The following is a 14,720-nucleotide window of genomic DNA, read 5'->3' on the forward strand; positions in this document are numbered from 1 at the left end:
TGTGTGCTAATTGCATACAGGTGACCGCCAACGCTTGCACTTACCTATTGCTGGTCCCCCCCAGGCAATCTTCCAATTGCACAAAGCGGGGCGTAACCGCTTCCCTTAACTCTTCAGTTTGTGAGAAATAAAACACCACCTGCAAATTACACCTGGCAGGCGGGATTTCACAATGGATTCCAATGGAATCTTGTTGCTATTCTCCCGCTGCAAGGCAGATTCTATAGGAATCCTTTGGAAAGGGAAGGAGAGATGCTGACTCAGCTTTGCTAACCTCCTAAACCTTGGAAAGGCACAACAATGATCTGGAGCGCAAAATGAAAGCATAAAGGCACTGTTGCACTTCCAGCAACATTTCTTACGAGTATTCAAGGGATGAGTTTAGCTGGCAGTAAATGATGCAAAGATAAGGGTGCTTGTGGATTCCCCTGTGATGTGCCACCATTGCACGCGCCTAGATTCATTTACACTCCGGTATCGCTGGCACAAGGCAGGACCACATTAGAATCTCAGTGGTCCTCAAAGTACTTCACTCTGTTACCTCCTGATGAAGCTGTTGTTGCAGTGAAACACGTGTTGGCAAAATAGGGAAACTAAGCAGTATGACTCACCTAAGATGGGCAATTACTTGGATAACATATTAGTGGAATAAGAAATAGGTGATGTGTATGATATGGATATTTCTAAATAATAAAACTGGAATACTAGTAAATATAGAACAGCAATAATGGCATAAATAGGATACGTAAATATTTAAATAATAAAACAACCTCAGAGTACTTTTAAATACACTATAATCAAAATCATTAGTCTTGCATTTTTGTAGAAGCATAAAGAAACCCAATCTACTAGCCCACTGCTTAACATGCCTTTGTATGCAGTAAATGCTGTGCATGGAAGCAGACAGCCCTGCCAATGACATTGAAACTAGAACCTGCAATTATCTGGATATGATTTTGAACTTTTCTAACTGTAAAGACACAGTGCTGCTTCACTCAAAAGATCATTGTATTGCAGGTACTTATTCAGGGTGTTCCAGCGCTATGCAAAAATAAAACAACACACACACCTGCAGCTATGAATCCATAAGGAAAATCCCAGTGAGCTAGTTTTGCATCTTTCAATATTGTGCAAAACCCCGCCATGGTTTTACAACATGATGATGGGGTAGATGGTGAGCTAAATTATCAGCTAGATGATGAACTAGATTATCAGATAGATGATGAGCTAGATGATCAACTAGATGATGAGCTAAATGGTGAGCTAGATTATCAGATAGATGATGAGCTAGATTATCAGATAGATGATGAGCTAGATTATCAGATAGATGGAGAGCTAGATTATCAGATAGATGGTGAGCTAGATTATCAGATAGATGGAGAGCTAGATTATCAGATAGATGGTGAGCTAGATTATCAGATAGATGGAGAGCTAGATTATCAGATAGATGGTGAGCTAGATTATCAGATAGATGATCAGCTAGATGGAGAGCTAGATTATCAAATAGATGATGAGCTAGATTGTCAAATAGATGATCAGCTAGATGGAGAGCTAGTTATAGATGAATTAATGGGGCTGAAATGACGGATAGGCCTGGAGTGGCCGCTTGTGTGGGGATGTGTGTTTGGGGGTAAGATCAGCAGGATATGTCGGAGGTGAGTCAGTCAGGGAGAAAAAAATGAGTAGACAAAAGAGGGGTGAAAATAGGGAGGGGAGAAACAAAATGGTGAATGCCATCTGGGAGCGAGGTAATTGACACTATCCTGGACAATTTTGTCACTGTCTTCTAGTGTTTGTGGTACTAGTCATTCTATTCTATTTTAGTTTTGTGGAGTCTGAAACAAGCAAGTCTGTATCCCAATAATCTTTGTCAGCAAGTTCTGTGCGAGTTCCTGGTATTTTCCTGTAATTTAAGTGGTGCCTATTTTTGGCCCAAGTTGGCCCGTGTAGGTGTACAGTTATTTGGGGGTATTGTTGCTGCTCTCCTGCTGCTGTTATTTGAATGGCCAGATTTTAAAGTGATTTCTGAATGCCAAATGGTCTTTTGTGCAGAGGTGTTTGGACAGAGAGTTACAGAGTTTGGCTACTAAGAGTGAGAAGTAAGTTGCTCCATTCTAGTTCCGATTGAAACTTGGCACTGTTACGAGTGCATTGCGGTTGGACCGCTGTGTTCCTATTGAATGGCACACATTGTGTGAACTTACATGTAACCCAGCCATGGCATGAGTGCGGCGTGAGGCGTGGAATGTGTAAGTGAATGCACCTTTTGATTCAGAGCCTGTAGAGTTTGCCGAGTGCTGGAGTAATGTGTTTGCTTCTTTTCTGTCTTAGGAGCAGCCCGGCTACTACATTGTGGAGTCTTTGTAGTCTTTTGAGTAGGGAGTCCAGTATTAAAGGCTGTTTGCATATTCATGTCTTGATAGTACTAGTGTGATAACTAGCATTGGTTTATGAGTCAAGGTCAGGTAGGGCATGGAGCATAGGATGGCATCGAGCTGGAAGAAGCAGCTCCTCAGGGTACCTTTTAACCTGTGGTTCTAGTGAAAGGTCACTGTCCATTGTGATTCTAAAGTTCCTTCCTGTTGAAGTCTGCATTATGGAAGAGACCATTTTGTCTGGCCAGGAGATTTGGGTGGAGGTAGGTGTTGTTGCACCGCAGATCGTGAGCTATGTTTTTCGGTTCACTTGATTCTGAGGTCTTCCAGCAGTCAACATGTGTAAGGCATGCGCTGAGGACCAAGGTGCCCGTTGTTTGTGTCTTTTGTGATTTCTTAAATTGTGTGTCATCTATTTAGTTGAAACACATGTTGTTAATGAGATCCAGGGGTTGGATCACGGCTATGTTGAAGAGACGAGGTGATGTGCGTGATCCTCAGGGCACTCAGCTTGTTGAGTTGCAAAGATGTGACCTGAAAGTGTCCATGGGCTTTGCTCCAATTCTCAGAGTCAGTAAAGAGACAATTCAGCAAATAGCGATTCTCTTTAATGCGATGTACTCAGGTCTTTCTATCACGTGAGTGATAGGGTCAACGATTTCTAAAATGGCCGACGGAACGAGCGCATTGGGTGAGGTGGTCAACATCTGGAATCTGTGGATTCTCTTACACTCATTGGCTAGATTCTACTTTGGTGATTTCTGGAGGATGCTGTAGTTTTCAACATATTCTTAATTACAAAGTAATCACCAGTGTTTCTGCTGTAATCCTCCAAAAGTATAATTCAGTTCCATGACTAAGCAATTACCAGAAGGCCATCATTAAACTTTGACTATACTGGCTGAGAGCTATGCACAAGATTCAAATGAAGCAATGTGGTTTGTACCAAGCCGCGCAACGCCACCATGCAGATTACAGGTGTACCGTGCCAGCCGACTCACAAGACAATTAATAGTTATTTCCTTGCGTGGGGCAATAATTACCTTTTGATCTGGCAAACAGTGTTTTCTATGACACTATATGGCTACACTTTGACTGAGACAATGATTAACTATTTGTTATCCGGGACCCCAATGCCACCATGCACACAAATGACACCTGAACCCCTAAAAATGAATGACTGGGCAGCATGAGTAATACATCACCCTCTGTTACACTGTGCCAGCGGTGGGAAGAGGAGAAGAGAATTCTATGACGAGGGAAGGCAGGTGGTGGCAACGGGCATATTGTTTTCTGCAATCGGAGGGTCCTGACCGGAGTTCTGTGACAGTGTTATATACATAGCAGGACCAGGTGCAGCCGCTGAATTCCTCAATGTGATTGGTTCCAAGGACAGGGCACCCCCAATCGAATACACTCACTCATGCCCACCTGCACAAAAGAATGCTGCACAGTAGACTTAATACCTGACCAAAAAATGGCTTCCAAGACGGACAGGAAATACTGTTGATGAAATGATACAGTGAGTAAAATTCTCCGCCAAGCAAATACGCGGTGGCTCAAACAAAGCAAAGCCCACATGCATTAGGAACAGGGGTCCAAATCCTTCCATCACAGACAAAGTGATGGCAGAAAACCACAGGTATGTAAGCAGGAGGTATGGAAGCGGTCTGAAGCTTTCTCTAGCCAAACCTAAAAAAGCTAACTTGTGTAATTGCTGTGTTACCAGGAATATAAAGTGTAGTGCAGAAAACCACTCACTACCAGGGTGACAACAGCTAGGTGACATGTCGAGAGGGGGGGTTACTAAAAAGGTGCACGGTAAAAAGCCCAAGTCAGATGAGGACGATGGTACACAGAAGTGAAGGAAACAATGACTGCGAGGTTTGCGAAGATGACATTCACCCTTTTCTTTGCTGAGTGTAACAGGAGTTGTTGCATCCAGCCAAGCAAGTGCAAGCTAGAATCCTGCCTTGCATGTTCGCGAGTGTGCCACAACAGTCATAAAAAACAATATCCCACCCAGAAAACCAGGCGCTCATGAAGAGAAGTCCCACAAGGGCGCCGTACAGGCAAAGGGGACACTTCAGAAGGTGCTACTGTGGGCACCGCGTGGGCACCGCGCAAGATCCGCATGTCACGGACAGTGTAGGAGCAACACTGTAAGATGGAAAGCCTAACGCATCACCTGAGTGTACATGCTACAGGAATACCACACCAGTGCTGTGTCCAGGGCAAACTTTGCAGTATAAAACCATAAAATACGACTGAAGCAAATTAGCTCCAATACTGTGTGCTCACAATATAGGTGCCCAAGAGTAAAGCAAGATACAAAAGCTTGTGCAAAACAGATATTTATAATCAGAAACACAACACTACGATGTGGAGACATAGGAGAGCACATATCATGGCCATTGCGTTGCGGACAGCAAAGTATCCTTCGTCAGGGCACAGCCGGTTATCATGAAATGTACAATCAGCTTAATTCTGTCTCTTGGGCGCAAAAAGGAAACGCATGTGATAGCAGAACAAAACACCACTAAGGAGCAGAGTTAGTAGACTTGGAAAAGGCAGTTCCTCTCTCAAAACTTCAGTGGAAGCATAGATTTTCTGACGCACCAAGGAACCCATGCCCACAAATATGGGCGAAGCTCAATGAGAAAAAAGGCCTCACCAGTCACCAGAGGGGGAGGAAAACCTTGCTATGCTTGCTTGCAGGCCCATTCTGGGATAGTAGATATATATACATCATATATAACATGCTTTTTTGATGTCATTTAGTTATTTATTTAATTGTTTTTTATAACGCGCCTGATCCGGGATTCGAACCTCAGTTCAGCTGCGTGATTGTGCTTCCAAGACCTGCACGTTGCCCCTGTGCTATTCTTCATGTGTTTAATGTGTTTGTTTTTGAAAAACAAAATATTTTTTTGATGTATTGTGTTGTTTATACATGAAATATGTATTAATTAAATATAGTTTTGTATGTAAGATAGGTGTTTGATCATTACAATACCAATTGGCATGGGTCCGTGGCATAGTTATTGACGCCTTTTTATGTTTTGTCTACTAGTAATTCTGTCAGTGTAAACACAGATACAACCATTTTACTTGCTGAGGTTCCACTAAGGGGTGCCGCTGTGTACAAAGCACAAGCCTTTTCATTGCCAATGCCACTTTTTCTCATGCGCCTGCCTTCCTGGCGCTTGTGGTCTTCTTGGAAATTACGGCGCCATTGATCTTGGTTCTAGTGTTTTACTTTCCTTTTCTTCACTTCCTACTTTAGCCCTGCCCTTCATTCGCTCTGTGCGTTGCAACCCCGTTCACTCGTCTTGTGCTTTGGGTGAACACTTCCTAGTTTTCCACTTGCAGTTGCTACTGCCTGCTTTCCTTGCCTTTCCCTCCTTTCTGTCTTCCATCTACCTCCTTGCTGTTTTGCCTTCTGCACTTCGGTTTTCCTTCCCAAGTGCCCTTTGCTTTCCGCTTCCCGCTTTGGTTTCCGCCTTCTGTTTTCCCTTTGCTTCCTTCCTCACTCTGCTACGGTACTTACCTGGTTTGTTCCGTTCCGCCTTCCTCCCTTGTTACCTTCCTCTACAGTTACGAGTTGCTACTTTGGCGCCGTCCTTACTCGTTGGTACAGAGCTTACCTTCACTGAGTACTTACCATTACTCTGCGGTCCTCTTCAACATTCTCTGGATACGCAGCGGTCGCTCCAAGAGGTTTTCTCAAGCCTTTGGATTTTTTCCTCTTGACTTGGCATTCTCGGGAGGGGGTCCTGTATTCTCCGGCTTCTGTCTGCGCCACAGTGGCTTCCTTCCAGGGACGACCGTATCTCTATCAAAAGAAAAAGACCACCAGATGAAAGAAAGACAAAGGACCTGAGGTCATTCAAAGGATTCAGGTGATGAGGAGGGGGAGTTGACAGACACTGAAGATATTGTTATCGACAAACCTCGCACAGTTGACACTGTTAGGCTTGAAATAAGCATTGCTTCTGTTCCAGTATGTGAAAAATAATCTTTCCCATTGGCTTATATTGGAGGTGAACACAAATCTCTCCCTTTTGCTGATATTGGAGGTGTACAAGAATCTCTCCCATTTGCTTATATTGGAGATGATCAAGAATCTCTCCAGTTGGCTTATATTGGAGATGACCAAGAATTTCTCCCATTTTCTCATCTTGGAGTTTTACAAGAATCTATCTGATTTTCTGATATTGGAGGTGTACTAGAATCTCTCCCATTGGCTTATATTGCAGGTGAACAAGAATCTCTCCTGTTGGCTTATATTGGAGGTAACCAAGAATTTATCCCATTTTCTGATCTTGGAGGTGTACAAGAATCTATCAAATTTGCTTATATTGGAGGTGAACAGGAATCTCTCCCGTTGGCTCGTATTGGAGGTGAACAAGAATCTCTCCTATTTTCTGATATTGGAGGTGTACAAGAATCTCTCCCATTTGCTTACATTGGAGGTGATCAAGAATCTCTCCCGTTGGCTTATATTGGAGATGACCAAGAATTTCTCCCATTTTCTGATCTTGGAGGTCTACACACATCTCTCAGTTTGTCCTATATTGGAGGTGTACAAGAATCTCTCCCATTTGCTTATATTGGAGGTGAACAAGAATCTCTCCCGCTGGCTTATATTGGAGTTAACCAAGAATTTCTTGCATTTTCTGATCTTGAAGGTGTACAAAAATCTATCTGATTTACTTATATTGGAGGTGAACAGGAACCTCTCCCGTTGGCTTATTTTGGAGGTGTACAAGAATCTATCCCATTTTCTTATATTGGAGGTGAACACAAATCTCTCCCACTTGCTTACATTGGAGGTGAACAGAACTTACCCCGATTTGCCTATAATGGAGGTGAACACAAATCTTTCCCATTGGCTTATATTGGAGGTGAACATGACTCTCTCCCATTGGTTATATTGGAGGTGAACAAAAATTTCTCCCATTTTCTGATCTTGGAGGTGAACACAAATCTCTCAGATTTTCTGATATTGGAGGTGTACAGGAATCTCTCCTATTTGCTTATATTGGAGGTGAACAAGAATCTCTCCCCTTGGCTTATATTGGTGGAGAACAAGAATCTGTCCCATTTTCTGATATTAGAGGTGTACAAGAATCTCTCCTGTTTGCTTATATTGGAGGTGAACAAGAATCTCCCCCATTTGATTATATTGGAGGTGAACAAGAATTTCTCCCATTTGCTTATATTGGAGGTGAACAAGAATCTTTCCCATTGGCTTATATTGGTCGTGAACAAAAATGTCTCCCATTTGCTTATATTGGAGGTGAACAAGAATCTCTCCCATTTTTTTATATTGGAGGTGAACAAGAATTTCTGCCATTTGCTTATATTGGAGGTGAACAAGAATCTTTCCCATTGGCTTATATTGGACGTGAACAAAAATGTCTCCCATTTGCTTATATTGGAGGTGAACAAGAATCTTTCCCATTGGCTCATATTGAACGTGAACAAGAATCTCTCCCAATTGCTGATATTGAAGCTGAACAAGAGTTTCTCCCATTTGCTTATATTGGAGGTGAACAAGAATCTTTCCAATTTGCTTATACTGGAGTTGAACAGGAATTAGTCCCATTTGCTTATAATGGAGGTGAACAAGAATCTGTCTGATTGATTTATATTGGAGGTGAACAATAATCTCTCCTGTTGGCTTATTTTAATAATAATAATAATAATAATTAGGCTTTTATATAGCGCTACAAACCCTCAGGTATCTGAGCGCTGCTTATTATTACCCACGGTGTGTGGTGCTCATTTATCGACCTCGGAAGGATGAAAGGCTGAGTTTGGCCCCGCCGGGATTCGAACCTGCGTTAACAGGCTCTGCACGGGTGTCAAAGCGGGCGCTCTACTCGCTGTGCCACTTGACCGGCTTGAGGTGCCATCCGTTCAGATTCAAATTCTGCATAAGCTGACCTGTCGCTCTCAGAAACAGGAGTTGTGTTGATGGTGTTGTAGAAAAGGAGGGATATTGGAGGTGAGTGTTTTGGGGGCTAAAGGAAAAGTGGGTGGTTTAAGGGTGCATATCTGAGCTTTAAAGAAGAGTTGTGGATCCAGGGACTAGTGGTAGAGGCAGGTTTATACTGAAACTGCACTGGTTTTTCTGGCCACCCTCTGAACTCGGGCCCAGGCCACCCCCCCTCCGCCAGTCGCACAACTGCACTGCCGCCCTGGATACCCCCACACTTGGGGACTGTTCTCTGTATCCCTACAGTCCTACCACGAGCACTTGACACCTGATGCGTGCACTTACCCTTCTCCCTTGCACTTGCCACCTGCTGGCCGTACTTTATTTTGTTATTTATTGTATTATCCCATGTATTGCACTGTCCCCTTCCCCTTCTCCCCCTGCACTTTTCCCTTCCCATGCACTTGCGCAATCTGAATGACACTTTGCCTAGTAGGATCACTGTCTGTCTTCCCTCTGTTCCTCCTCCCTTGCCTCGTCGTGCCTTGAAACACTTGTGTATAGGCGCGTTATCAATGCCTTATCATATCATATCATAGCAGCAGTGCCACAAAGCCCAACTCGTAACGAAAGGGAAACTAGAAGTGGTAGAATAGCAGGCTTGAGGGTTACAGGAGTCCCCCTCGTAAGTCGCAGTGCTTTTTCACGCTGCAAAGGTAAAGGTGTTCACACTGGGAACTCCCTGTGGGACATAACTCACATCCTTGTGTTACTAGGGAAGGTCCATTCACTATGAATAATGCATCAAGATGTGTGTAATACTTTCTGCTGCATGAATGTGAGGTTCTCTGTTAGGAACTGACATATGTGTTTGTCTTTCATTCCTGATCTGAGCAGTCAAGCAGTGCAGGGAGGTCTGATACCTCAAGGTACCTTCATCGCCTCCAGCATATCATAGTGTAAACCTGCATATTTGTGGCCAAATGATATATGTAATTCTACAAGGGGTTTGAGTACGTACAAAGGGTAAATAAACTGTGCATGTTTCACTCTTTGCATTGGTTTTCCCAAAATGTCAAATGTTTTCTCACATGCACAGCATAAATTGTGGGGCACATTTTTGCAGAACTAGAAACAAGTTGGGCTGAAATCAATTTTAGTAAATCCTTTGTTTGTTTGGTGTAAATTCATCCAGTAGTTGTTTAAAGTTTGTAGGTTAGCAGGGATCTCCCGGACCGAAAAAGTTAAGGTTTTTCATTTCTGAAAACCTGTCATCTTAAAAATTGAGATTCAAACCTACATTATTTTTTTTTAAACGCCACAAAATATGATATCAGCACACTGAGTATGGTAGGTATGTGTTAAGGAGAATTCTCCAGAATGGCTAATTTCCCGTACCTATTGAGTCCCTCAGCAGCTTTGCTGGATTTCTAGGATTTGTTTTTTCACCTGGTAAGAGTGTGAGCCTTTTTTCCCACTCTTACATGTGTTTTGCTGTGTGTTGTCAATTTTTTTGCTCATGGGCTATGGAGTCTCACCCACCCCACAGGCATCCTCTTTTTACTGTGTGTCACACAGCACCTCCCGTGCAGTGACACAGGGTTCTCTTGTTCAGACTTCCCACTCTAAACTCCATTTTCTGGGACTGACTACTGTCTCCCAGAACATGTGAAGTTGCCATTGACTTTACTAGTCTTTTTAAATTTACAGACCCAGTACAACCTATCTTCCAATAGAGTACTGGAGGGGTTAATCGTTATCCCCTTTTGTCTGATTCTCATGGAACATTATTATCTTCCCCTTTCTCTAAGATTTGGCTGCTGGCAGTGGTATCTACCATTTTTATTCTACCACGAGCTATGAAAATAGCCTCGGTACCGTTGGAGCCTATGGTGGTAGCCTCAAACTCAAACCCGGTAATCCACTTTTAATTTTACTTGGTTACGTTCGAGTTCTTTTGTCATTTCTTTTTGTAAATGTCTTTCTCGTGTTTTACTCTGCGCGCCAAACCAGGTTTGGTTCCTTTGTTTGCTGTCCTTTGACAGGCTTCTGCACAGAAGCCCTCCTTAGGCGCCTGAGTGTCTGGGTGAGCAGGATATGAGCGAGGGGTTTGAAGTCCCGCGCACACAGTCTCCTTGGAGACCGAAGTCGCACTCTTGTTTGATTGGCTAGGTGGCTGCCCTGCCAGGACAGGCACCCTGCTGTGTGATTGATAGCCAGGCTGTACGAATGGGGGATTTGGTGCATAAAAAGCCAGTCTTTGGGACTGGAAGGCAGAGTCGCCACTGGAATGAGAGAACAAACGAGAAGCTGAAGGATGATGACTGCTGCAACTACTGGACACCCGGTGAAGCCCTGCTGCAGGCCCGAATCGCCTGAAACTTCGACGACAGAGGAGATCTGAAAGGAATCTTCTCCGTTTGAGCTTGGTGGGAACAACCAGCTCGCCAAATGCCAGACACCGGTCCTCATCCTGGTCGAATTTGCTGTGCATCGCTGCAATAGATCAGATAGCCAGTGGGAAGAGAATCAGTTTGGGTTTTAAGGAGCACACCTTTTATTTGTCGTTTTGCTCCGCTGCTGGCTTCTTCCCTGGGCAGTGCAGGACCCTCCAGCCGTCCTCCTTCTTATCAACATGACTGAAGCTTCAGGAACCGTGAGCCTGCAGGAACTGCCAGGAACAACTGCCTCAGCTACAGCATTCTTCTTTTTTTAAGGTACTGTGCAAACTTGGTGGTTCGTTCCGTCCGACCGCAGTGAAAGTGCTTGAAATCTTTTGCCTCTCTGAAGGCTTGTCCTTCTCTTCTCTTTTGAATAACTTTTCCTCCGACCAACTTCGTTTTGAACTCTTGGCAAAGACTTAACCGCAAACTACTTTGAACTGTGTGATCCTCTGCAAAGACTCTGAACCATTAACATTGGCCCAGACCTATTGACTTGAATCCTAGTTGTAGTAGCCTTTTCTAGATTACTCTGCTTATAACCTGTTGGTGTTATTGATTTTGAATAACTTGTCTTTTCTCCCTTTTAAATTGCTGGAGTGCCATTTTGCTCACACTTCATTTTGAGCTTACCTTTTCCAGAATTGATTGGGTGCTGTTGTAGTATATTAAGACTGCGATTTTCTGCTGCTTTATGATAGTGAACTGTTTTATAACTGATAGTGTAAATAAATATATATTCTTTTACTTAGAAACCTTGAGTCAGTGTTTGCCTGAATCATAGTAATTGCTGTCCTTTGTGTAACTATTTGTACTGCTCATTTACTCCTGAGATAAGTCTGGCTGCTCCGCTACTGCTACCACTATAACTGTGTAGTACAGGCTTGTACCAACGGTGAAATTGTACTTACACTTCTAGTCTTAATTATTTGTAGTGTTCCAAAAGGGTACTGCATGTGATTCTGCCTAAAGATATGTGACTGGGGAGAACGTGGCAGTGTAAGAGAGGAGGATTTGTGAAGGTTGGAGACTCTGAGAGTACAGATTTGGTTTTGTTTAAGCATTTTTCCAAGATCTATATCTAAGATCTAGATTTTTTTCGAGCGGCAGTGGAAAAGAGTAAATGCTGCACAAAAATATAATAATGAAATGTGGCAATCACAGGGGGGAGAGGGGTAGTATATGTCAATTTAGGAAGCAATCCCTGTGTTTTTGTTATGGACAGATCTGGACTGCTTCTTAAAATAACCGAACATGTTTAGCAGGGTGGTATTAGGGTGATATTATTGTTTTGGGATCTTGGGTTAGCTTTGAACACTTTACTTTGTTTATTGACACTGAAAAGATGGGTGCAAAAGAAGAACAGGTGGTGCTGATGCATGTTTCAAGAGCCTTTGTTTGATTGGAAAAAAGTTTCGCAACATTTAATAATGTAGATCTCGAGTTTCCCGGCACATTAGCAGTGAATATCCCTCCATTTCCTCCACCTCACTCTTCTCGTCCCAGTACTCCACTACCACCACCTCTCTCTTCTGCGTCCAAGTACTCCATTACCCCAACCTCCCACTTCTTTATCCCAGTAACCCATTAGTAATTTGTCACATTACTGCCACTTGCCTATTCCTTGTCCGAGCACTCCACTACTCCCACTTCTTTCTTCCTCATCACAGTACCCCAACAGTAATTCATTGCATTACCCCACCTCCCTTTTCCTCATCCCGGAACCCCATTAATAATGTGTTGCATTACCCCACCTCCCTTTTCCTCATCCCGGAACCCCATTAATAATGTGTTGCATTACCCCACCTCCCTTTTCCTCATCCTGGAACCCCATTAATAATGTGTTGCATTACCCCACCTCCCTTTTCCTCATCCCAGAACCCCATTAATAATGTGTTGTATTACCCCACCTCCTTTTTCCTCATCCCGGAACCCCATTAATAATGTGTTGTATTACCCCACCTCCCTTTTCCTCAACCCGGAACCCCATTTGTAACCATTGGATTACCCCACCTCCCTTTTCCTCATCCCGGAACCCCATTAATAATGTGTTGCATTACCCCACCTCCCTTTTCCTCATCCCAGAACCCCATTAGTAACCATTGCATTACCCCATCTCCCTTTTCCTCATCCCGGAACCCCATTAATAATGTGTTGCATTACCCCACCTCCCTTTTCCTCATCCCAGAACCCCATTAGTAACCATTGTATTACCCTATCTCCCTTTTCCTCATCCCGGAACCCCATTAATAATGTGTTGCATTACCCCACCTCCCTTTTCCTCATCCCGGAACCCCATTAATAATGTGTTGTATTACCACACCTCCTTTTCCTCATCGCAGAACCCCATTAGTAACCATTGTAGTACCCCACCTCCTTTTCCTCATCCTGGAACCCCATTAGTAACCATTGCATTACCCCATCTCCCTTTTCCTCATCCCGGAACCCCATTAATAATGTGTTGCATTACCCCACCTCCCTTTTCCTCATCCCAGAACCCCATTAGTAACCATTGCATTACCCCATCTCCCTTTTCCTCATCCCGGAACCCCATTAATAATGTGTTGCATTACCCCACCTCCCTTTTCCTCATCCCAGAACCCCATTAGTAACCATTGCATTACCCCATCTCCCTTTTCCTCATCCCGGAACCCCATTAATAATGTGTTGTATTACCCCACCTCCCTTTTCCTCAACCCGGAACCCCATTTGTAACTATTGCATTACCCCACCTCCCTTTTCCTCATCCCAGAACCCCATTAATAATGTGTTGCATTACCCCACCTCCCTTTTCCTCATCCCAGAACCCCATTAGTAACCATTGCATTACCCCATCTCCCTTTTCCTCATCCCGGAACCCCATTAATAATGTGTTGCATTACCCCACCTCCCTTTTCCTCATCCCAGAACCCCATTAGTAACCATTGCATTACCCCATCTCCCTTTTCCTCATCCCAGAACCCCATTAGTAACCATTGCATTACCCCATCTCCCTTTTCCTCATCCCGGAACCCCATTAATAATGTGTTTCATTACCCCACCTCCCTTTTCCTCATCCCAGAACCCCATTAATAATGTGTTGTATTACCCCACCTCCTTTTCCTCATCCTGGAACCCCATTAGTAACCATTGCATTACCCCACCTCCCTTTTCCTCATCCCGGAACCCCATTAATAATGTGTTGTATTACCACACCTCCTTTTCCTCATCGCAGAACCACATTAGTAACCATTGCAGTACCCCACCTCCTTTTCCTCATCCTGGAACCCCATTAGTAACCATTGCATTACCCCATCTCCCTTTTCCTCATCCCGGAACCCCATTAATAATGTGTTGTATTACCCCACCTCCCTTTTCCTCAACCCGGAACCCAATTTGTAACCATTGCATTACCCCACCTCCCTTTTCCTCATCCCAGAACCCCATTAATAATGTGTTGCATTACCCCACCTCCCTTTTCCTCATCCCAGAACCCCATTAGTAACCATTGCTTTACCCCATCTCCCTTTTCCTCATCCCGGAACCCCATTAATAATGTGTTGCATTACCCCACCTCCCTTTTCCTCATCCCAGAACCCCATTAGTAACCATTGCATTACCCCATCTCCCTTTTCCTCATCCCGGAACCCCATTAATAATGTGTTTCATTACCCACCTCCCTTTTCCTCATCCCGCAACCCCATTAATAATGTGTTGCATTACCCCACCTCCCTTTTCCTCATCCCAGAACCCCATTAATAATGTGTTGCATTACCCCACCTCCCTTTTCCTCATCCCGGAACCCCATTAATAATGTGTTGCATTACCCCACCTCCCTTTTCCTCATCCCAGAACCCCATTAATAATGTGTTGTATTACCCCACCTCCCTTTTCCTCATCCCGGAACCCCATTAATAATGTGTTGTATTAACCCACCTCCCTTTTCCTCAACCCGGAACCCCATTTGTAACCATTGCATTA

The 14,720-nt window shown here is 43.8% G+C and overlaps 1 gene segment (V, D, J or C); it reads right to left on the reverse strand.

Moving 5' to 3' along the window:
- LOC138579685 (T-cell receptor beta-1 chain C region-like) overlaps nt 1-1,145 on the reverse strand; it is a 37,057-nt gene extending 35,912 nt beyond the window's left edge. The window contains 1 exon segment of the C gene segment in view: nt 1,070-1,145. Coding sequence covers nt 1,070-1,145 — 76 coding nt within the window.
- Between the last annotated feature and the right edge of the window lie 13,575 nt (nt 1,146-14,720).

Source organism: Ambystoma mexicanum, chromosome 3p (assembly GCF_040938575.1).
Source record: "Ambystoma mexicanum isolate Mex_15411 chromosome 3p, UKY_AmexF1_1, whole genome shotgun sequence".
NCBI lineage: Eukaryota > Metazoa > Chordata > Amphibia > Caudata > Ambystomatidae > Ambystoma > Ambystoma mexicanum.